Genomic DNA, 23,690 nt, shown 5'->3' on the forward strand with positions numbered 1-23,690 from the left:
ATTCTTAATGTAATCAATCTACAGGGGAAGCATGATAATGTGTTAATTATTTTCACCTAGGAGTGTCCCGAAATGCTGATTCTTGCTCACGATTTTCTATTTTGCATAGTTGCATTTCCCCCCCTTAAATCCAGTATCATTTTACAAGAAACACTGGACTTGTACAACTAGAACATGTTTTACATAAAATATTTACTACATAAAAAGGCAACATAATTAATCCCTTAACTTGTTATATTTAGAAAAATGAAAAATGAAACCTCAGAAGCTCTGATCAGAAAAGAAAACCCCAATACTTGGGGTTTGTCAATAAAATGAATGTTTATTTATGAATTTTTTTATTTATGAATAAATAAAAAAAATTACAGTATATTAGGCTTCACTTCCATTTTATTTTATACAAAGTATGAAAAATATATATTAAACATTTTGTAGTGCCACTTAAATACAATTAATAGTGTCAGTGTGAATGAAGTATCTGGTAACACTTGATTTTACAGTGTCCTTGTTACACACTACATGTACTTAAAATGGAGCTAGGGTTAGGTTAAGATTTGGTTTAGGGTTAGGTACGTGTAGTTAATATCACTCAGTACTTAAATGTATAATTACTCTGAAACAAGAACATGTTAAATTAAAGTGTAGTCAAGTATTTTCATTTTCAGTGAATGCTCTACTGAAATAAATGCGAAACACCAGCAATTCACTTTGTTTTATTTTTTGTTTTGTACAAAAGGTATCCATATAGTATCCAACAGATACTACAACAACAAATGGCTTAAGTCATTTTACAAACCTTCATGACATTTATCCTTTCACTGGACAGAGGAAGCAAGTGTGGGAATATTTACCCACTTCCCGATCAAAACACTAGAAAACAAGCCTGGCGTCAGACAAAGCCAAAGAAACATACTCGATACAACAGTCATGTTTAGTAGTGCCTTGGAATACTGGCACCTATGACCTCATTTAAATGTACAACAGAAATCACAAAGACGAGCGCAGTGTTAGCAAACACCTAAAAACTGCCACAGCCACACGAGGAACAGACCGTCTGAGCAGGAAAAACAAAAGGGAAAGCAGCTCCTTCTCAATGCAGAACCAGCAACAGAAACAATGATTAAAAATAGAAAATAAAAAAAAAGAAAATAGGGTAAAAATGCTTTTTGGTTTCACAGTTATTAATGCACTGCATGCATGATGCTAACAATGGCATGGGACTGATAACATAAAAAAAAAAAAAAAAAAAAATGCCCAGGAAGATTCAGTTCAGCTTTTGGATGAATAACTGCATTTTAAAAAAATTATAAACTAAATCTAACACACTATCTACAAAATGGAAAAGGGAACAAAAAGGTTTAAAACCACTCCTCCCTATCTCCGGTATCGGCCCCTCTCCTTCTCCCGCTCCCGGTCTCGAATCCGCTCTCGTTCGCGATCACGCTCTCTGCCGCGCTCTCGTTCTCGGTCTCGACGCCCGTCCCGCGGCCGGTCACGCTCCCTCTGCCGGTCACGCTCGCGCGGGCGGCTCCTGCGTCCGCTCACCACGGCCTGTGTTCGCCTCAGGAAATCGTCCACACGCATGTCGTAGTCATGCTGCCAAACAAAAGGTTGAAAATACGAGTCAAAATCACATCGGCTCAGTTCCAAAACCTCGTGAGCAGCTAAGCAGCCTAGCGATCGGCCGAGAGCAGCGTTGGGACGCTAGCAGGAGCTCACACTACTTTGAACACGGCTGTTTCTCAGCTGCTTCATGATGAAGAGATGTTAGCGCTGGGCGATACAGATCAATTTCTATCTAGATATTTCTCCAAATTTTGGCGATATTCGAGTTTTGATGAATAGTTCTGGTAAATATGACATCATATACAGTCCGTATAAGTGTGTGATTCAATGGTTTCCCATGATCTAGTGTTAAAGAAACAACAACAAAAAAAATTCACAATATTGAATCACAATACATATACAAGTATTGCGATCCCCATCCGTAGTAATTTGAGCGAACCGTCTTTATGTATCCAGGTTTGGTATAATGCGCCTCTGATTGGTCACTGCACTCAACACAAATGTCTGTGATTGGCTACAGTGCTCAACACTGTTAAACGTGTAAACAGAAAGCTTTGACGCTCAAACACACGGGAGCTTTTGAAAGCAGCTGCCATATGAAAAAATACATGTTAAATACAAAAGCAAAACTTTTATCATTATCGTCAGCAAAAACATCACAATCATACGCTAATATTCGCTGTGTCGCCCAGCCCTAGCTGTTCTATGTGGCTAAACTTTACCAAACTGGAGGCGAAAGAGCGAACAACCCTCTTTTCCCTGAAGCGGGCATCATGGGGCATGGGATGGTGTCCGGAGTAAGGAGGGTGGGCCTGGGGCGGAGGAGGATGATGATGATGCTGGTAGTACGGGTGCTGGGGGGGGTGCTCCATACCAGGGTACGGCGCCTTCAGATTTAATCAAGAGAAGAAGAAGTGTGGATTAAAACATGGATGAGCAGAACAACATGACCAGCTTCAGCCTCTTAAGAAGACCTCAGGTGACCCTGTGAGGACTTCAGAAGACACAATCGTCTGGATCAACATGCACATTCCCAAATTTCTATTTAATAATTAGGATTTCTATCTAATCCAAATTATTGTTTTTATGTAATTATTACTTCCACAAGCTCATCGTTTCTACCTTCAATGAATTCACTACCAGTGATTGTAAATTAAATTATTACATTGTTAGCTAACTGCATGATTATGCATGTTAATTTCTGAAATGACATCATTTGGACAATTATAATGCTGACATGCATTCTCTGTAAAGCTGCTTTGAAACGATATGCATCGTGAAAAGAGCTAAACAAATAAATAAATGAAACAGATGCAGAAATCCAGAGAATCCGCTCAATCTCACCATTCCCTGCCATGGTGGAGGAGGACCAATGTTGTGGTGGAACTCTCTCATATAGTCATTGTAGGACTAGAAATAAGAAGATAAATGTTAATAATGTTCATTCATGACTTCAGAATCAGAATCAAAAGTTAATTAGTGATTACAATAGAAGAAGCTGGGAATTCAAGTCAAAATGGAACTGAAGTAAACCAAAATTGTCTTTTTAGTGAACATTCCTCATGTTAACATGTCATTACCCCTCCACCCAAATTACACAAATAAACTTGTCTTCATAATCTAACAAAAATACATGATCTCCACCTTTGAAACTAATTTACTTTTTCACTACGGCTTCAATCCCTTTATTCTGGTATATAATGCCCACTTCTTCCCATGATTTTCCAATGGATAAAATAAAGTCCCTAACACACATTTTTTGTGTTTCACCAAGATTTACATCTACAGGAGATTTCAGCAATAAAATGGGTTGCGAATGGCATTTCAAACTTTCAAAGAAAACAAACTTACTCCGTTGAGGAACACATCTCTCCTAACACCAGTGAAGCGCCTGTGAAGAGATATTATTACGTTATCATACGTGAAATACCACTCGGAAATGGAGGATAATGAGGGGAAAGACAACGAGACCGACCTGTCCACAGGCTGATTGCGAGGGTCTTGCATAAAACCTAAACGGACAGTGAAAATGAGACAGATTTCACCAAAGACAGAAAAGCACAGCAAACAAATGCTTCAACAATCTTGGCAAAGAGCAAACGTTCAGACGCCATACTGTCACCTACGGTACAATCCTTAAAAAACAAGTCACTCGTCTCCATAAAGAGCCATAACAAGGGTAGAAGAAACACTTCTTTCAGAAAGGCAGAGGAAATAGGGAGCTCTACACAGATATTGACCTGGTCTCTGAGGGAATTCTGGGGTGTAATCAATCCTGGGCCGCTTCCGGTTGTGCATGTCATATTCTTCTGGACGACGCCTACGTAAATCAGGTACATTAATGTGAAAGATGGCACTGACTTCAAAAAAATCAGACACACATGATACATACAAACAACAACAACACTTTTCTTTCAGTTATCAGTGTGTGTGTGTGTGTGTGTGTGTTGTTACATGTTTTAACCGATTTATTTCTCACTGTACAATCTCATTTTAGTTAATGAGTAACATTAATTGGTGAGCAACTAAATGAATTCTTAAACTGCATGACATCAGGCCAAACATCTGTAAGCAAGAGCTGTACATTCACACAAACCTAGCATACAATATTTTTTGCATAATAAGTCCTGCATAAAACAATATTCTGGCTTCAATACAATCTACTCTCAGCATTTGTGGCAAGATGTTGATTAGGGCTGGATCACAACTGATCAACTCGTTGGCTAAATCATCTAGATTTTTGATTTAGATGGTTTATTTTGATATTGCAGCAGCTGGGAGTTTATTAGAGTGGCGAAACCCTCTCAGTTCATCTCGTACAGGCACGCACACTCAGAAGCCCGTCGTGTTTCCAGCGTCCCGCCGTGACGATGCGTCTGGAGAACCCTGCATTGTTATATACATTTTTACACACACACACACAAAAATGATGTCTGACTCGGGTCAGGTGATTGTTAGACCTCATTTAAAATAATCATGGCTACACAAACATTAAAATGCAGTTTTGAGAGTAAAGCCACGAAATGCTTACTGAAATAAATCTTTTTTTTTCAGCATCATGTAAATGTGAAGCACAAAACATGCAAAGATAACAAAGATAAAGTGTGTGGTAATCAACACAATGCCACGAATGCTGCTGCGAGAGCTTCACCTGTACTGAACCCAGAACCATCTTTAATACTAAAGCCACATTGATGTGTTTTTAATCCTCAGCAGAGCTCTACATCATTAGTATTTTGTCAAAACTTTTTTGTACACCCAATGCAAGTGAAATCTAAAGCCTAAATCCACTCATGAACTCAAATAATATGATCAAAACGAACCTCCTAAAGCATCTCACCTTACTGGCTGCTTTTCATTGCATTTCATTCAAGTCAGTGAAACGCTGCTAATGTGTGAGAGGGACGTTCCCAGAGGATTCTGGTGTGGACACGTGTGTGACCGTACTGTTTTTGTCAAGTTCATCTAAACTCTCCAAGTCTCCAAACCATTATTTATATTTACTATTATAATTTTAATAATATTTTGAATTAGCTTTTTTTATCCTTCGGATTTCATTTTAATTTTGCTACATGCTTTTGTCATTTTTATTAGTTTTTGTTATTGCTATTTAGACTTAATTTATTTTTTATTTCGGTTTTAGTTTTGATTTTATCAACTTTAAACAAAAATTAGAAATGTTACTACATGAAATAAGTATAATATCTATATTTTATTTCAGCTTAACAAACCTATAAAATAACCCTGTCTGTGTGAATGAATTTCTCTGTTGATTTGGAATTAAAACAACAAAAAGCAGTCAATGACATCCCAAAAGCAAAGAAGTTACATTAATTTATTTGAACGCTTAATTATTAAATGCATGTTAAGGACGTACTTTAAGTTATTATAAAATTTATATTTTTGGATACCATTTCTTGATCAGTCAAAGCTTCTACTATTTCGTACTGCCTCTCGCTTGACAAAGATATCGCATTTAAACTCACAAAACCATCCAAGTATGTATATTTATGTATACAAGTTAGCATTGAAGGATTAGCTCAGCAATTCACTCACCCTCGTGTCATCCAAGATGTTCATGTCTTTCTTCAGTTAAAAAGAAATGAAGGAAAACATTCCAGGATTTTTCTCCATACAGTGGACTTCACTGGGGTTCAACATGACGTAGGCGGAAGTACCGATCCAGCGTTTACAAGTCAAACGCCCTTTAAGTAAAACAACGACGTTGGACGAGTTTTTCGCCCTACTGCTGTACTTCCACCTACGTCACGTGACCTTTCCAACATGATTACGTCATGCGTGGAGCATCACAGAGCAGTGCAAGACGAGCATTTGTGGTTATAAAGTATATAATGTTTATTTTTTTTTAGAAAATGTCAGATGGTTTCTCTAGATAAGACTCTTATTCCTCGTCTGGGATCATGTAGAGCTCTTTGAAGCTGCACTGAAACTGACATTTGGACCTTCAACCCGTTGAACCCCAGTGAAGTCCACTATATGGAGAAAAATCCTGGAATGATTTTCCTTCATTTCTTTTCCACTGAAGAAAGAAAGACATGAACATCTTGGATGACATGGAGGAGAGTAAATTATCAGGAAATTTTAATTCTGAAGTGAACTAATCTAACCCTTAGCTAACCCTAACTTTAATGTTATAGTCCTGGACTTTAACAATGGTACAGTAGAGCCCTGCTCAGAATTGTATTTCGTCTAGCTTTCGCTTTGTGTGTCCTGAAGCCAAAAAAGCCCACATGCCTTCAACTGCGCCATGAGGGATTGTTGAACACTTTTGATGAGTCTTTCTAGAAAGATTATTCCTGAACTCGAACACATACTCAGTTATTATTAGGTGTCATTCTAACAAATGGTAAGAAACCCAATGTCAAAAATAACAGTATCTACAGTGGAGATAACAATAAAATCTGGTTGAGAGTGTGACATACCGCATTCTTGTAGTTTTGTGACTGCTAACGTTGGCAAATACTTTTAAAGAGTAAAAGTTCATATAAAAGTCCATCTTATGCTTTAACACATTTTAAATGGGAGGGCCTGGTAAAGCAGAAGAAGGGGGAGTGATAAGGAGTGGTGCAGTCCATTGCAAAGCAAACCAAAAAGACCAAGAGAAGATCCAGACATCTGGAAATAACCCTTCTCTTGGGGTACTCAGTCCATGGAGGGCTCAGAGAAACACAGAAGAAGGGAAGGGTGGAGGCATCATCATCATCATCATCATTTTACACCATCTTTAGTCCAAACCGCCTACCTACCACCAGCCGGAGCATCCCATCGATTGAGAGGTAACAAAGAGGGTGGGGAAAGGGGAGGGACGTGTACACACGTAATGCATCCAAACCGGTGTCCGTCAGTTGTGGCTCGGGCCGAACAACGTGTAAACCGACAAACTTCCTCATGACGTTTGTCTGGAGAAAGTAAGGATGCGTTTAAGTCCTTTTTTGGGCACTGGGGTATGGAACAGAGTTCGTGTAAAGCAGTGCTCTATAGGGACAGTCCCTGGTGCGATTCGAGTCCATAAGCACTGCAAACGGGACGACTACCCACTCCAGCGGCTTTGCAGAAGAACATGCTCTCTTTTTTCCCTCCCTCCCTGTCTCTCCCTCTCTGTTTTCATGCTTTCCTTCACCATTTGACGCTACACCCCGCACACTTCAACTAGCTATATTCTCAAGCGCACACACTGGAGCTTTTTCTGGAAAGGAAAACCAGCAAAGAAGTCCCAAAATACGCTCCTCTTGAAAGCTCTGTTTAAACAACGACCGCTTTCTGCCCCTCAAATCGATGCGCCATCTTCTCTTTAATTATTAAGGCTCCTTTTAAAAGAGTCCCAAATTTGACTGGCTCTATCCCCCATGGACACTCCTGCAAGAAAAGGCTTTGGGAACAAATTTAAACACAGTCTCATCTACAGAAAGAAACAGACCTCAGTGCTACAACTAAAAAGTTAACTAGACCATTCTGAGGCTTAGGTAGTTAACAGTTAACAGGCATATCAGGTCGATCGTTACACCGTTTCAGCACCCATTAACCGTTAAAATTAGCAACGGCACGCAAAAGCCGCAGCCGGTCCGGTCTGCTCAGGTCAGGTCAGCTTGGGTCGTGGCTCTTCTCTGACCCTCGCTCAAGTGACGATGAAGACGAAGGTGGAAAAATAACAAAAACACACACTTGTTCCCTTCGCATCAGGTGACAGGGACACAAGCGCGCACTATCAGTCCAAAGAACATTTCTAACCTTCCCACGTCCCGAGGGACGGGCTCTCTGTGGGGTAGTCGGCCCCGAGATCGAGGCTCTGAGTGCATCCTCCTCTTGTGGCGCATTTTGTGAATGACCTGATACAAGTCAATGCTCTCGTCGGGTGGGAAGAGCATGCACAGCTGTGTCCCGCAGTCTGGTTCGATCTCCTGCGGCCGGCCGTTCGTTCGTAGAGGTCCGAGCGGACATGCGGGACAGTGGAGAGAAGGAACGTTAACATTTGTTTTTGTCAACAAGTTTGTAACCAATTGTGTGCATTTTCATTGATGTCTATGAGGATAAAGAGCAAATGGAATGAGAGGATAGTGAGAAATCAACAGGAGATCAAAACTGACATGGTCCTGGTCTTAATGCACACAATTCATTGGTGCATTTCAAACAAACAAAAAATAAATAAATTAACATTTCATCAAACAGTAATAATTAACTCTTCCCTTTGAAATAAATTATATTGTTTGGCTGACATTACAAGTTTATCCTACCATTTCAATCCCTCCCCTCCAATCATAGGCCTCAACAATAAAGATCACTTTGCCAAACTTGTACTGGATTGAAATGTGAACATTTACTGTAACTGGATGGCACTTATGACACTACTTAAACCTCTAATTTCCCTCGATGTTTGTTCAGAGACTGTAGTGCTTGTAAAATTAAAAAAATATCGTTTAAAAAAAATACAGGCAGATGCTTTATATCTTTTAAAAATTTCCTCCTTTGTTGTTTTCATAATTACAGACCAACAGCTCTGTGTCATTACTTCCAGCAAAACTGTTTGTGAATGCTTATACAACAGTTCTTTCTGGTTCTGGAATCTGATTGGCTGAGAGCCGTGAGACATTTTAGTGATAACAGCACTCCTACCTTTTCACCGTTTGTATCACTCCGCCTCAAGCGACTGTCATGGTGGCTGAGCAAATCTACCGTAATTTTTTACAAATACTACACTTGTAAGAGTTTTTTAGGCAAGAATGTAGTTGTTTAGACCTCACTTATGTGACTCATATTTAATTATAGCGCCTATTTTACTATTTGTTTTGACGCTTTTGCAGATGTGAGCTGCAGGCCGTCAGCGGACGTTCAGTGCTCGATTACCCGCAGAGAACGGCTTCATCTCGGTCAGAGCTTCAGGGATTAGCCACTGGCTCTTATGTAGATAGTGGTTAAAAATATAATTCATTTGGGGTATATCAAACAGGCAATCTTTGGTCTTAATAATTTATTACTTGTTGCTACTTGTTCCAGAGCAAAACGTTTTGGGTTAAGGGAAAAATATATTTCACAACTATATTTAAGCTAAATTGAACTATAATCCTGTATTAGAGTTTGACTAAATTGTTTGCTTGTGTTTATTTATTTGATTGTGTTTATTATTTGCTTGTGTTTGTCTTTTATAATGGCTATTGTTGTTCATTTAAATGTTGTTCAATAAATATTTTATAAAAATAATATGTCGTATTTGGGATTGAGAAAGGGTCTGTCAAGTGAAAGTTATTTCATTATGCTGTTAGATGGTGTCAAAGACTCTCTCTATGAAAGCTGTTTTAACGCTGTTAGGTTATAGATTATTATAATTTCCAGCCATAAATCAAGTAACTTACTGTAACTAACAAATATTTTTCTGCTAAATGTAAAAATATGCAGGGCAAAAAAACAAAACACTGAACACAAAACACAATGGAAAGAAAAAAAACGAACCACCTGGATCCCTTCTGGGGATAACATCCTGTTTTTACAATCCAATCCCTGATGGATAAAATCACATAAAAGGGATTAATAAGGGAGTTTGATGATAAAACGGCTAACCTGTCCATCACGTCCAATCTTCACAGGCTTGTGCTCATTCCAGGAATTAGAGAGGTGAGCAGTTTTTGTGAAAGGTAATTCCCGCCTTCAAGCAGAAAGGAAATAAAAGATCAAGTAGCTCAATTGTAAACTATCTATAAACAAGCCACATGTGTCACGGTTTAATACCTGCAAATCCAGTCAATTTTGAAGACTCCTCCAAGCATCTTGGCATTCATGCCTGCGGGCAGAACCCAGTGGATGGGAGAACCTCCATGATGAGACTCAGACGAGAGCCGAGCAAAACCTGAAACACAAACACTCATTCTTACATCAACCTGCATAAAGAAACTCTAAATGAGTTTGCATTCACTCAAATTTTGCATCATGCTACATTTTACAGGTGTTACCATCACTCTGAGGGTACAAATCACTCTGAAATCACAGCAAATCATGTGCTCTAATTCTCTGGATTGTTGCTTATGGGTTTATTGTCCATTTATGTTTGGTATACAGTTTTTCTTTTTAAGACATACCTTGAAATTTTCCACTCTCTCTAACGGAAAAGATTAGCACAACACTTCGAGCAGAGCGAAAAGCGGCGTTGAGTTTTTTCTCGTTGACGGGCAGAGTGGACCACACACCCTGTGAACAGAGAACACACGCCATGTTAACAGAGTTAAGCTTCCATTAAAGGTGCCCTCGAATGAAAAATTTAATTTACCTCGGCATAGTCAAATAACAAGAGTTCAGTACATGGAAATGACATACAGTGAGTCTCAAACTCCATTGTTTCCTCCTTCTTATATAAATCTCATTTGTTTAAAAGACCTTCGAAGAACAGGCGAATCTCAACATAACACCGACTGTTACGTAACAGTCGGGATCATTAATATGTACGACCCCAATATTTGCATATGCCAGCCCATGTTCAAGGCATTACACAAGGGCAGCCAGTATTAACGTCTGGATCTGTGCACAGCTGAATCATCAGACTAGGTAAGCAAGCAAGAACAATAGCGAAAAATGGCAGATGGAGCGATAATAACTGACATGATCCATGATAACATGATATTTTTAGTGATGTTTGTAAATTGTCTTTCTAAATGTTTCGTTAGCATGTTGCTAATGTACTGTTAAATGTTGTTAAAGTTACCATCGTTTCTTACTGTATTCACGGAGACAAGAGCCGTCGCTATTTTCATTTTTAAACACTTGCAGTCTGTATAATTCATAAACACAACTTCATTCTTTATAAATCTCTCCAACAGTGTAGCATTAGCCGTTAGCCACGGAGCACAGCCTCAAATTCATTCAGAATCAAATGTAAACAATATAACAGTATACAATACTCACATAATCCGACGCATGCATGATGAACACTTTGTAAAGATCCATTTGAGGGTTATATTAGCTGTGTAAACTTTGTTTATGCACTGTTCAAGGCAAGCGCGAGCTCCGTGGGCGTGGAGCACGAGAATTAAAGGGCCAGTAGCCCTGAATCGGCCCATTTATAATGATGCCCCAAAATAGGCAGTTAAAAAAAAGAATTTAAAAAAATCTATGGGGTATTTTGAGCTGAAACTTCACAGACACATTCAGGGGACACCATAGACCTATATTACATCTTTTTAAAAAAAGTTCTAGGGCACCTTTAAACTCTTGAATCTCTTCAAACAGTACTCAAACACACCTTTGCTTTAGCCAGGGACACATTCTCATGGTTGTTGCTCTTAATTAGGAAAAACCGGGCCTCTCTCAGGATATACTTCAGCTTGCTGGTTTGATCTTTAAAAAGACAAAAGGGGAAAAAAGCATGTTAAGAAACTGGTAACAAAATGAGTAATACTAGTCAGTTCACTGCTCTCAATTTTAACAATGAAAAGAAATATGCATGTCGGACGCTAATATGTTGGATGAAGATCAGACCACATTTTATGAGTACCAGGTATTTTCAAAGGGATCACAAACTCTGGATCACCAATTCAAAAATATTACTGCTAGAGATTACAGACATGGCAACACAATTGAATGTACAAGCATAATGTGAGTCTTACCCTTCCTCACGGCTCTGACGGAAGAGGACAGTTTTTCATGTTTCTTTTCAGACCCTAAAAGTCAGAGAGACACCACGCTTTAACATTCAGCTCAAAATGCAGGCAGAAACCGCTGGCGGTCCATGATTTTGACTGGTCCTACAGAACATGACAGCTGTACAACTGCATTTAAGATCATTAAGATTCATTCCCACAAGCTTTACATCAGGGTATATGATTACAGAGACAAAATCTAGTTGTTGGAAATTCACACTATTTCAGGTTGCCATCAGGTGTGTAGAAATATAATCATTATGATTCAGCTATCTGTAATCTGACCTGCTCCGCCAAAGATTTAGTCCATTTACACTTCAGCCAATCAGCAATTAAGGCCCTCATATACTTCAATCGAATAACGAACTGGTGTGACATTTCGAACTAAATCAGGCCAAAAGAAAGTTCATGTGGAGTTTGTTTATGGAAAAGTTCACTCCGGCCGGTAAACACCTTGGACCAATTAGACAATATGCAGGTGTGTTCAGTGTTCATGTTTTCACTCGCATCAGACCTCATCAGACCCGCATCAGCTCCGCCTTCTTTGACATTGAAATTTCTTCTGTTCAGTCCATCGAGGTCTGATGCGAGTGAAAACGTGAACACTGAGGAGAGCTGCTTTAAGGCAATCTACTGTATAAAGCACGATGCCCATCAACGCCCATGTGATCAGATGCTTTCTTGACTACTGTTTCATGGTTGTCACTTTTGTTTCATGTACGGTTTCATTTGTTGTTATCGAAAGGAAAGCATGCAGCACATTTTCATCTAAACGCTGCTCTAAGAAGCGCGGGCAGCGTCGGGATGTTCACTAACAGTTTATTTCTCAGGTATTTTGAACAACTTTTCACCCCTAAATGAAGAGGGGTTTGTCTTGAGTATACTGGGGCCTTCACAACCCACTTTCTGTCTTAACGGTTAGGTGTTTATTACTGCTCTAACGTTAAACTGCAGGACTGACCGCTGTCCAGTTGATCAACTTTCAACATACCTGTGCTAGTTTCATTCTCTTCTTGCATAAATTTAACTCAATTCGTGTCCATGTAAAAAGCAGGAAAACGTTGTTTATCACAACGAGGGTGACCACCCTGCTGTGACTTATTTCGCAATAATGACGAGTGGACTGTACATTATCAATTGCATATATTTCCTCTTTTTTCCACGAGGGCAGAGGCAAGTCAGGTTACACTGCTGACGACTAAAACCTAATCTGAAATCTTTGTGACTTTTAACAGCTTTATTAGTATTATTGCTGCCATAACTCTTAATGTTGTTATTGAGCGGTTAAGGGATTATTTAATACCTGAATAGGATTCTGAAGCTGAACTTCCACTTCTATCAAAAACGATTGGTGATATCCCTCTAGCGTGCTTCTCGGCTTTGCTTTCCTCATCTGAACAGTAAACGGGAGAACATGGTCCCTTATGTTAGGATTATTTGAGATCTCTTGGGTTCCAATTTCTGGTCAAATAGTTTTTCTGTACTTTGATGAACACAGCCAGGTAGCGACCCGTAGTGAAAACTTCTAACAACATGAAATCAACTAGTAACAGGTAAGAATATTAGAAAGGCAAGCTGGAAACGTGATATTTTCATGGGACCTCAACAGGTCTGCTCCAAAACCCAGTGAACCGCCAACCTGGGCAAAGCGATAGGCATCATAAGGCAACAGCAAAATTATGCTGCTTTGAACACTTAATTTTGGCCAAACTATATGGATGCTTCACATACAAATAAATCTCAGAAGTCAGTGCAACAATCAGGTACAACAATCCCCAATGTACTTTCTCCATGGGGAAATTGATTTTTAACTTTTGTTAATCAAACTAAAATATCTCAGTATTTCGTGGTTGAATAGTGTTTGCATGGCCACCCATATGGAGTTAAATTAATGCCTTAAAGTTTTCCACAAAAATAAAGTTTTGCAAAACAACAAAAAAAGAATTGAGCAATAAAAAATGTTTTGCAAACAAAAATAAAGAATTGCAAAGGAAAAATAAAGTATTAAGCAGAAAAAATAAGTTTTGCAAACAAAAACAATAAATTGCAAAATAAAATAAAGTAGTGCAAAAATAAAAATATAATCAATTACAAAAATCAATGACAGCTGTAATCCTATTTTATCTTTGCCACATATTTTTCATGCTCAAACCTACTAAATCATTTGCAACGCTCATTTTATTCTGCGTTTCAGTGAAGCGTGCGCTCACGATACCATTGACTTTGTATTGCGTGAGGCTGCCTTCTTGTCTTTTCTGGCTTATTACAAAAAACAGAACAATGCATAAAGCTGCTGTGTGACGATGCACAACTAACAAGCTAAAAAAAAAACAGAAATACGTTTTTATAAGCTGTCGACCCCAAAAAACGAATGTTTAAGGACACAAAGGTGGATACAGGCAGTGAGACAGAGAGCAACGGGTCATATTAATATAATAAATGCATTGGAGGGGAACGTAATCGGCGACAGGTGAAATAATTCTTTGACATGGTTAATAAATGCACTCTGTCTCTATGCTTGATCTGTTCTTTTGCGATCTGCGTCTCCTGCCGATGACGTGTTTCGCGGGGGCGTGCCCCCGTTTCTTGACTCCACCCCCACGTCAAACCGGTGCCATAAAGAGAACCGCACAGAAATGAGCAGCGCAAAGGAAAACCGGTATCGTGAGCGCACGCTTGACTGAAACGCAGAATAAAATGAGCGCTGCAAATGATTTAGTAGGTTTGAGCATGAAAAATATGTGGCAAAGATAAAATAGGATTACAGCTGTCATTGATTTTTGTAATTGATTATATATATTTTTTTTGTACTACATTATTTTATTTTGCAATTTATTATTTTTGTTTGCAAAACAATTTTTTATTGCTCAATTCTTTTTTTTGTTTGTTTTGCAAAACTTTATTTTTGTGCAAAACTTTAAGGCATTAATTTGACTCCATACACCCATGAAAAAAATCCTGGTTTTGGCATTGATGTCAAGCCAACATTGGGATTTAAATGGATCACTTTTATGATTCTTGTATGTGCTTTTCATTTCTGAGCTTCAAAGCTGGTGCGTAAACTACTCCTACAAGTCGTATTAAACCAGAAATATTCCTTTAACAAAGTTGAAGAACATTTCAAGGCAGTCCGACTTCGATTAGAAAGCTTCTATGTAGACGGCAGACTGGGGTTTGGAACAGAGAATTCTGGAACCTACCAGAGAACATCAACAACATGAGCATGAGGATCACGACTGGCACATCTCGAACTGTGTGAATTCTACACAAAAGATGTTTTGTCTACCAACAATCTAACCCGACAGCTCATACCTGACGCCTCTGAGCCCGAGCCTGAATGTACGGACTCTCCCTCCGAGAAGGACACAGACTCCGACTGGGAGTCGCTGGCCTCGCTGCGGGTGTCGTAGTCATTCTGTTCAGTTCCCTCCTGTGGGTCCTCTTCCTCCAGTTCATACTCTTCCTCTTCTTCATCCCCTTCCTCCTCTTCTTCATCCACTTCCTCCTCTTCCTCCTCCTCCACTTCCTTCTCTTCCCCTTCCTCCTGCATGGCACCTTCCTCTTCGACATCCGAGCAGTTTCCTTCAGAGGAAGCCACAGAGCTGCCGGTCACATATTCTTCAGAATGAGGCTCTTCCTCTCTGGGGGAGCGACTCGCTCTGCCCGTACTGTCCTCGCTGGTCCTCCGCATCTTCTGAAAACGAGTGCATGTATTACACACACCATGCTTGCTATGTAACATATGATTTGTTTTATAAATATGACATAAATGTTTTAACTGCAACATGACTGTGGTAGCACATCTGTAGAGTTAGACACTGAAATGATGGTAAAAATTAAGTAAAAAAAACAACAAAGAAGCAAATACAAATCTGAGCATCATGTCTGATGTGACGTGAGTGTCGGTGATCAGACAGCTGCGCAGCACGTATGTGTAATTCTCAAACATGGCCAGTCTCAGTCTCATCAGTCACTTAAAGGTGCAGTAAGAGATTTCTGAGAATCAACCCAAACAAACACACCCTCCATTCACTGCTCCGCCCCATAATGCACAAACACACAATGCAAGAGCGGATGTCTCTTCATCATAGCAGAAGCAGTTCAAAGCAAAATAAAGCAAGGATGACAAATGAACATACAGCACAGGAGTATTTACAAGCAAGAGTTGGATGTTAGTAGGGCTGGACGACTATAGCCTAAAATCAAAACCTCAATTAATTGAACATTTTACCTCGATTGCGATTAATGAACGAGTATTTTGTTTGTTTTTTTGCCCTCATAGTTCACTGACAAGGTTTGTACTGTAAATTTGCTTGACTATTAAAAGCGGGATATTTTTTTTCCTATTGAAAGAGTGATCTGACATGACAGCTCACTTTCAGCGGTTATTTTATCTATGGTTCGTAATATTTCTTACAGATTTCTGCTCGTGGTAAATCAGATAAAGATAAATTAGCACAGTACCAGTACGAGTGATTGCGCGTGTGAATTAGTCATACCGTCTATTAATTGTGAAGCTGTGGGTTGAAAATAGTTCCTTCAAAAGTAGAAAAATATATTCTATAATAAGTTGAGTTTCTAAGCTACTTTAGTGATAAATCACAGGGCAGCGCTGACAACTAGTTTCTGCTCCTCAGTGCGCGCGATCTACGTTTTGCACAGCTACTGTTTGTATGAGTGTTCGTGACACAATGCAGCTGCGCGAGCACGAGAGCTCGATTCAATACAACACATCCGATCGTCTAAAGTCGCTTGAATGTCCAAACTGGCAAACCTTAAAACGCATACAACTGACACAGTTTAGTGAAGACGCAAGGTTCACCGCTCGTGCGCCATCACTGTGTGTCACCTAGTCGTTAGCCGCCAGCAGCACACGCTTTAAACCAACGTTACTCACGCATGGAGCAGAAACAACGGTATCCCAGGCCTCCCTGCTCAAGTCGCTTAAGCTTTTCTAATATTAACCTAAAGCTCTTGCCTGATCATAACCGTTCTGTTTCCAGTTGTCTTTCTCTGAGCTTTTTTTTGTAATGTCTCTCAGTAATCTCTCTTTCTACAGTCTTTCTTCAAATCTCCGTCTTGCTCACTCTCCTCCCCCATCATGAGTGGACACGCCCCCTACTGCTGATTGGCTGATCGGACCAAACGCCACAACTAACTCCGATCCTCAGAAATCGATTACTGCACCTAACACAGCGCTAGTTAATAATACAAGCATAATACAAGTTAGAATAGCAATCACAGTTTAATAAAATTCATATGCAATTGCTTAATTAGCGATTTGCTTTAACTAAAACAAATCATGTCTACAAACCGAACATCAGACTATCAATTAAAGGCAATCATGTGCAACCTCAAAAGGAGGAGGAAAATAGGATCAGACAGCATTACATCAACATGTAATATTTATCAAATTTTCTTAAACTTTTCTTCTCTTCTGATCACTATTAACATCTTTCGTAGGGCCCTAGGAAAACGCTTTTATTTTTTTACCCAAACCGTGTTACCGTTTTCATGGTTAAATTAACTGAATAATAATAAAAAAAGTCTATTTCATTGCAAAAAACTTTTACAAATTAATGTTATTCAAATTTTAACAAAAATGTGTAACCTATTTAATCTATTCTATATTTTTCCTAAACTCTGCTTAAATTTAATTCATATTCTCCCATTTCACAGACAAGGCTTAAGCTAGTCCCAGACTAAAATGCATGTTTGAGCCGTTTTAACTGAAAGTGACTTGCTCTGATTCATCTTAAAATATGTCAGTGTCATTGTTTTGTCTCAAGACGTACACCAGTAATGTGTTTTTCAAGTGTCCGTTTATAAAAGCTACTTAAATAAGTAAACTAAGGCCTAATCCTGGCTTAGGCTAAGCCCTGTCTGTGAAACCGGGCCACGGTGATGACGACTATGCAATGTTTATTTTACATTTGATCGCATTATTCAACTTCTGTAGTATTTCTAAATACCGTTAGAAAATATCTGTGCTTTATTTTTTTTATTACCGTTTACTGTCAAAAACTGATTCTATTTTACTTAAATTAGGCTAGTATTAGTTTTTGCTGTAAAATTGATATCAAGAATTGTAAAAATTCACTGCATCAAACGTGTCGTAACAACCTGATGGCCAGCAATAAATAATTATACCGTGGTTTTTTATTTTTTTCCATGGTTAGCAAAAAGTACTCTTAATGCAGAAGCCGTCCTCTCTTACCTCAGCCAGCTCAGGCAGCAGGGGTTTGATCCGTCTCTGGGAGTCTCGGCTGCGGGACGGGCCTTTTTCACTGTATCCTTTAGGTAGATCAGCTCGGGATCCTCTTCCAGCATGGTTCTTTCTGTCATCATACAGCTCTTCTGGTGCGTGTCTTCCTCTGGGATTGCTGGTCTTTTTGCTGTTTGATCCAGAAGAAGGGGCAGCTCTCTTTAATTGCTGTCTGGTGGTGTGTCCTGAGGCTCTGAGCCGCTTCGCATCCTGGCTGTCTCCTCGTTCGTGCTTCCTTTTAGACCCTGAGGCATAAGGTAAACGATCAGTTAATGTGCGAACAGAGCCAGACATAAAAATTTGGCATGAAATGGAAATTGCAATAGTCTTTTGTTCCATATTGTGTTGTATATCCGAGTGAAACGCTTCTCAAACAAGAAAAAATGTAGGGGCGGGACTTGATATTGTCCATTGGGAAATGATTGGATTGTTTGGGTTTGCTATTGGTCGATCTCATGTGAGTGACAGGTTGCCCCGCCCTCGTGCCAGTAAACAAGTCATCAGAGAAAAGGAGGAAGTTAATTTGATTAAACATTACGAGGAACATAAATTCAATTTAAAAAAAAATTATGCACACAGATAAATCATTTTTAATAAACACTGCAATATTGCATAAAAATGGCCCATTTTGATTGAGTGTAAATATTTTGGATCAAACAAATCTGAATGTTTACAACTGTGAATAGCGTGTCGAAATTGGATGCAGAGTGAATAAAATGCTTTAAAATTTGCACAAGTACCTTTTTTCTCATTAACATCATGTTCGCTCTCAGGATTGTAGAGCTCATCATCCTGGTCAGGAGCATCAGTCAAAATGTCTTCCAGCACATTCAGCTCCCCGTCTGGAAATGAAACACACAAATGTTGAATTTTAGTTTAATATACTGGCATGTTTTTAATATACTGGCATGTTTTAGGTCACTCACACCAACATGAAACAATAGAATACAGTATTACATACAATATAGAGTCATACGTTTTATATATTATATATTACAGATAAAAAACAAACTTCAAATTCATTCAATTCAAATTAATAATGCAAAAAAACATTTGCCACAGTAATGTGTATTATTATTAAACTCTTCCCGTGAACATATTAATGTAAAACTAGCAGAAATTCATCCATTGTGAGACATCGGATATTGAAGTTACATAACATGTGTTCTATATAACATATAAAACATAACAGATCTATTTATGATGCATAACTTAACCGCAAATGTGTCATATACGACAAGTAAACCAAACTTATATTCATATAAACAAAACCTGCATAATACGTTAGCATAATGCTAAGCTAACAATCGCTGTTATGTTTCCTCAACAAATGTTTATCTGTTCGTATTTTTAGGAAGAATGTGGATGAATTTAAGTAAAAACTTAATAACCATCAGCTAATAGTTTCTATAATCAGAAATAAGAAAAACACGGATGACGATTTTTGTTAACAAATCTGTGACGAATACAGGTAAAGAAAATCGTTGAACGCAACGTTACCTTTCTCATCTCTCCTGTCGACAGACATCTTCAAACACACTTTAAAGCCCCCCCTTTCTCTAGATTTGTTCTTAAGAACTCTGATAATTCGTCGATGTTTTAGAAAATATGACACCCCATGAATGTTTTGTGCTCTGAGTGTGTTTGTCTGCTGTAAAATGGCGGATCTCTTCCTCCCGCATCGCGGTGTGAATCAGGGTTGCCAAATATTCAGAGATTATCACGCCTTTGTTATGCGCACGAACACATGTTTATCCTTCACTGTCGCTAGTTTGAAAATGCAAATGACTTTACATTTTAATTATTTCTTGTTCCAGACCCTTACGGAGATCTAGCTATAATAACATATTTAGGCCTACTTTACATTTTTTTATCTAAACAATTGTGTGGAATTTATTTATTCTTGTTTTCTCTCTAAATGCCTGTCCCAGTTTTGTCTTAAAGGTGCAATATGTAAGAATTTTGCAGTAAAATATCCAAAAACCACTAGGCCAGTGTTATATATTTTGTTCACTTGAGTACTTACAATATCCCAAATATTTCTAACTATTTGTAAATCGTGAGAAAATTGCAAATTTAACCAAGGCTGCGGGACGTGTGAGGAGTCGCCTGTCAAAGGCGTCATACCCGTGTTACCCTCGGTTTCCAATTTGATTTTGTAGAAACCATGGAAACACCAAAGACGCTTTAATATATTTACATGTTTTAATAGACAAGGGAACAGCTGTTTTGATATATTTATAGACAGAAAACTAATTGTTTTATATAGCTCAACACGTTTAGTCGTATTGTTTAAATCTAATTTTCTTGATTTTTTGCGCATACCATGCTTTACCATGCCTCAGAGAAAAACACTATTTTGTCAAGTAGCTAACATAGCATAATCAGACGCAGCTTTATTTTTAGTAACAGTAATACAGCATTTTCTCCATCATACAATATGTTTTAAAATTAATTGCATGCCATTTATCAACACAATCATCCAGCATTTAATATGATATTGTAAAATCGATCTATCTTACTGCAGTGTGTAACAGTGTCTCACAGCAGCCGCCGAGCGAACGCACAGAGTAACGTTATAACATCATTTTCAACACTCTCAAATGTATCTAATATGATAAACAGAGCTGCGTTACCTCATACTCATGACCGGAAAAGCAGAAGTGGCGCCGGCGACTGTGTCATAATAAAAGTCCCGCTGCTCGTGAGGCGTGTGTTGATCAATCGCTCCAGCTCCTCGTTCAGCTCCACAACACTCGCTCCTGCTCTGCTTCATACTACAGTAACGTTAATAATCACATCCATGAACATGATTTCTTCCCCAGTCCAATCCTGATTGTTTCCACCAGCTGTGAGTTGGAGACCACATGTCCCAAGATTCCACGCTCAGACTTGCCGTCATCAAGCTACGCCTTTGTTTTGAATAGGCTTCTAGCGGACAGAAAATATTACATATTGCACCTTTAATTTGCCCCAATAAAGTATAAAGACAAGTGGTGGACCCAAAATGGTCAATATTCATATTCATGCATTTTATTAATATTTATGTTAATCATTTATGGCTTATGATTTATCAATTTTACTTTTGATTTCATATATGTATATGTACTCCTACTATATATATTAATTCTCATGATATTTTCAAGTATGTACACTTTATTGTACCCTTATGGTTATTCTTATTTTATCTTTAAGAGTATGCTTGTTATATTCAACTGTTCTTCAAGTGTTCCCGTGTGACAGGTCACGTCGACACGTTTGTGGTTAGATACTGGACGCCTGCCAAGTACTGAAGTGATGTTTTTTAGAATTAGTTGCTCATTTGAACTTAATATGTCTGTTTTTATTTCTGCTGACATTTGATAATGTAAAATTTGCAAAATTCCCTTAAGGGGCCAAAACAACCCCTACAACTATTTTTGACACTGGACCAGTCTATGACATAATGGGTAAAACCATTTAACCTTTTCTTATTAGAACAAAAACATCAGTTTGAGTGGGATGTAAATTTCCCTATATGCTTATGGTATAAAATGGGCTTTTTCGCCTTGGCTCTTTCCTTTGCTCTCGCCTTCTCTTGTGCTTCATCTCTCCTATCTGCAAATGTCTTAATTATTGTTTTTTCTTTTATATACTCTGATCTTCATCTATTAGATACAATACTCTAGATTTTATAATACTCTAAATTTTATTATTAACTATTAATTACTTCTTTCTGATTATTATGTTACCTTTTGGTTTTATTAAATATTTTTTATTATCGATTAAAGTTTGCGTGTGAGGCTAAATTTAATTGAAATGAATCAATATTTTTTGGATCTCATTTTCTCAAGTTTTTGCATCAACAAGTTAGTGTAAGTAGCCTAAATTAGTTACCTAGTAGTCAGCTTAAAAAGCTTAGTTACCCATCTCAAAATTACTGTCCCTTTCTCTCCAATCATATTTTTCTGAGAGGATTTTCTGGTGACAATTTAATAACTTACAAAACAGTAAAGCCCTACATTCCCTGCTGGGTTGTCGGCCAATCCTGGCATGCTTTATTTTGTTTCTGCTCAAAGGCCTAAGAAAGCTGTTTGAGCCGTACCCATTAACAAACATAAGAGAATTGTGAACATGCAAATGTGTTGTTCAGTTATTAAAAAAATTACTTAAAATCTCAGGGATACTTCAAATAAATATTTTAGGTTATTGGTGCTCAGCTGACAAACACATTTTAGAATCCCTGCATTACATGAACAAACATGAAATAATATTACATGGCCTTCTTAGGTAAAAGGTCACTAGATATGATGGAGATATTTAACATCATTTGTTTAGTAACACATTTCAGAATTTATTTATTTAGGATAAACCCCTTGAGATGTAACATCTCGTTTTCGAGGGGGTCCCAACATTCAAAATTACACAATCCTAACATACAAACATCATAAATTATAACTAACAATACAAACACAACAGCACACACACACACACAAAAAAAAAACAACAAAAAAAAAAAACAACAACACAAAAAAAACAGCACAGCGACAGTCTCAAGGGTAACATGTACAATCGTTCTTAAAATAAGATGTTACACATTGTTTAAACAGCCCAAATGATGTAATGGATCTAATATCTACAGGTAAATTATTCCAAATTATTACATCCTCGCATCATCGTTCAGCAACTTGGATAATTATTCATCTCATACATGGTCTAATTGATATAGAGGTGCTTTGGTTGACAAATTCAGAAGCATGGATCACAAACATATTTTCTATATTGCAGAAAAAAACAAAAAAAATTGATAGAATCAACAAATTATGAATAATTTACTGCCATTGTATGAATGTGTGATCATGTAATCCATAAATAAGTAACTGTAATCTGATTATGAGCATTTTAATATGAAATTACAAATACTTTATGTTTGAAATCTAATTACGTAATTCAGATAACATGTAATCAGTTACTACTTACACAGGACAAGCATGGGAAAATCAAGTAGTCTAGTATGTTTATTTTACATCAACATTCACATTTATTTGTTTAATTACATTTATTTATTTAATTGCAATGTGCAATTTTTTGACTGAAGCATAAAAATACCATGATATGTTTGCAGAGATTTGCAGATATTGTTTTTTGCTTTTTTTGCACTTTGTCTATCTTGTAAATTTGTATATTATTATTTTTATTCTCTTTATGTGTCTTGTCTTGTCACTGTTACTCTGTTGCACTGTGGAGCTTCTGTCACTAAAACAAATTCCTAGTATGTGTAAACAACATACCTGGCAATAAAGCTCTTTCTGATTCTGATTCTGATTTAGGAAACAAAGTTCAAGTACTTGTTTCTCAATGCTATAGCCAGTTATTCTCCTTTGAAATGTGCATTAGGGGTCAGAATGTCTGTTTTTGTTTTGATCTGTGATCCCGCCCACTGCCAATTTACCCAATAGTATTTCGACACCCCAGGTTGCCAGTTGGTGGAAAACACAGCATATTTTGTCAGAAACGAACTGGGTCATTGATCACAGATAAGTCCTCAATCTGGCAACCCGTGTGAGCGTGGAGTCTGAGGAGGAGCAGGGAAACAACTCTCTCCAATATTTTGACTTTGGATTGCAGAAACTAATTCAGCAGCTAGCAGTCAATATAACATACTGCACCTTTAAGAGCATTTGCAAAATACACAAAACACACACTGGCCGTCACACACATGAGGACACGTGTACCTA

The 23,690-nt window shown here is 38.0% G+C and overlaps 1 protein-coding gene across 4 annotated transcripts; it reads right to left on the reverse strand.

Moving 5' to 3' along the window:
• Positions 1–697: 697 nt before the first annotated feature.
• On the reverse strand, positions 698–19,683 carry ythdc1 (YTH domain containing 1). 4 transcript variants are annotated; one of them, XM_048189474.1, is made up of 17 exons: positions 19,474–19,680; positions 18,714–18,815; positions 17,926–18,218; positions 15,021–15,402; positions 13,012–13,101; positions 11,676–11,729; positions 11,312–11,406; positions 10,155–10,263; positions 9,808–9,925; positions 9,640–9,724; positions 7,816–7,985; positions 3,807–3,886; positions 3,542–3,578; positions 3,418–3,457; positions 2,911–2,976; positions 2,289–2,453; positions 698–1,596 (listed from the first exon to the last, which is right to left on the reverse strand). In XM_048189474.1, the coding sequence occupies exons 1-17, from the start codon at positions 19,499–19,501 to the stop codon at positions 1,375–1,377; spliced, it is 2,136 nt and encodes a 711-aa protein (XP_048045431.1). In that variant the 5' UTR covers positions 19,502–19,680; the 3' UTR covers positions 698–1,374. The 4 variants fall into 4 exon arrangements, with proteins under 4 accessions (XP_048045431.1, XP_048045430.1, XP_048045429.1 ...); XM_048189473.1 differs by having other exon boundaries at positions 2,316–2,453; positions 3,418–3,578; positions 19,474–19,683; XM_048189472.1 differs by having other exon boundaries at positions 3,418–3,578; positions 19,474–19,681.
• Between the last annotated feature and the right edge of the window lie 4,007 nt (positions 19,684–23,690).

The sequence above is a fragment of the Megalobrama amblycephala genome, linkage group LG4, assembly GCF_018812025.1.
Source record: "Megalobrama amblycephala isolate DHTTF-2021 linkage group LG4, ASM1881202v1, whole genome shotgun sequence".
NCBI classification, from domain to species: Eukaryota; Metazoa; Chordata; class Actinopteri; order Cypriniformes; family Xenocyprididae; genus Megalobrama; species Megalobrama amblycephala.

Excerpts from the sequence above, each read along its gene's own strand:
- ythdc1 (XM_048189472.1), bottom strand. The coding sequence starts at position 19,501 with ATGTCTGTCGACAGGAGAGATGAGAAAG. Across the intron at positions 9,926-10,154 it reads AGAGAGTGGAAAATTTCAAG|GTTTTGCTCGGCTCTCGTCT; the intron begins GTATGTCTTAAA and ends TTTGTGTTTCAG. Across the intron at positions 1,597-2,288 it reads GCTCTTTCGCCTCCAGTTTG|CATGACTACGACATGCGTGT; the intron begins GTAAAGTTTAGC and ends TTTGTTTGGCAG.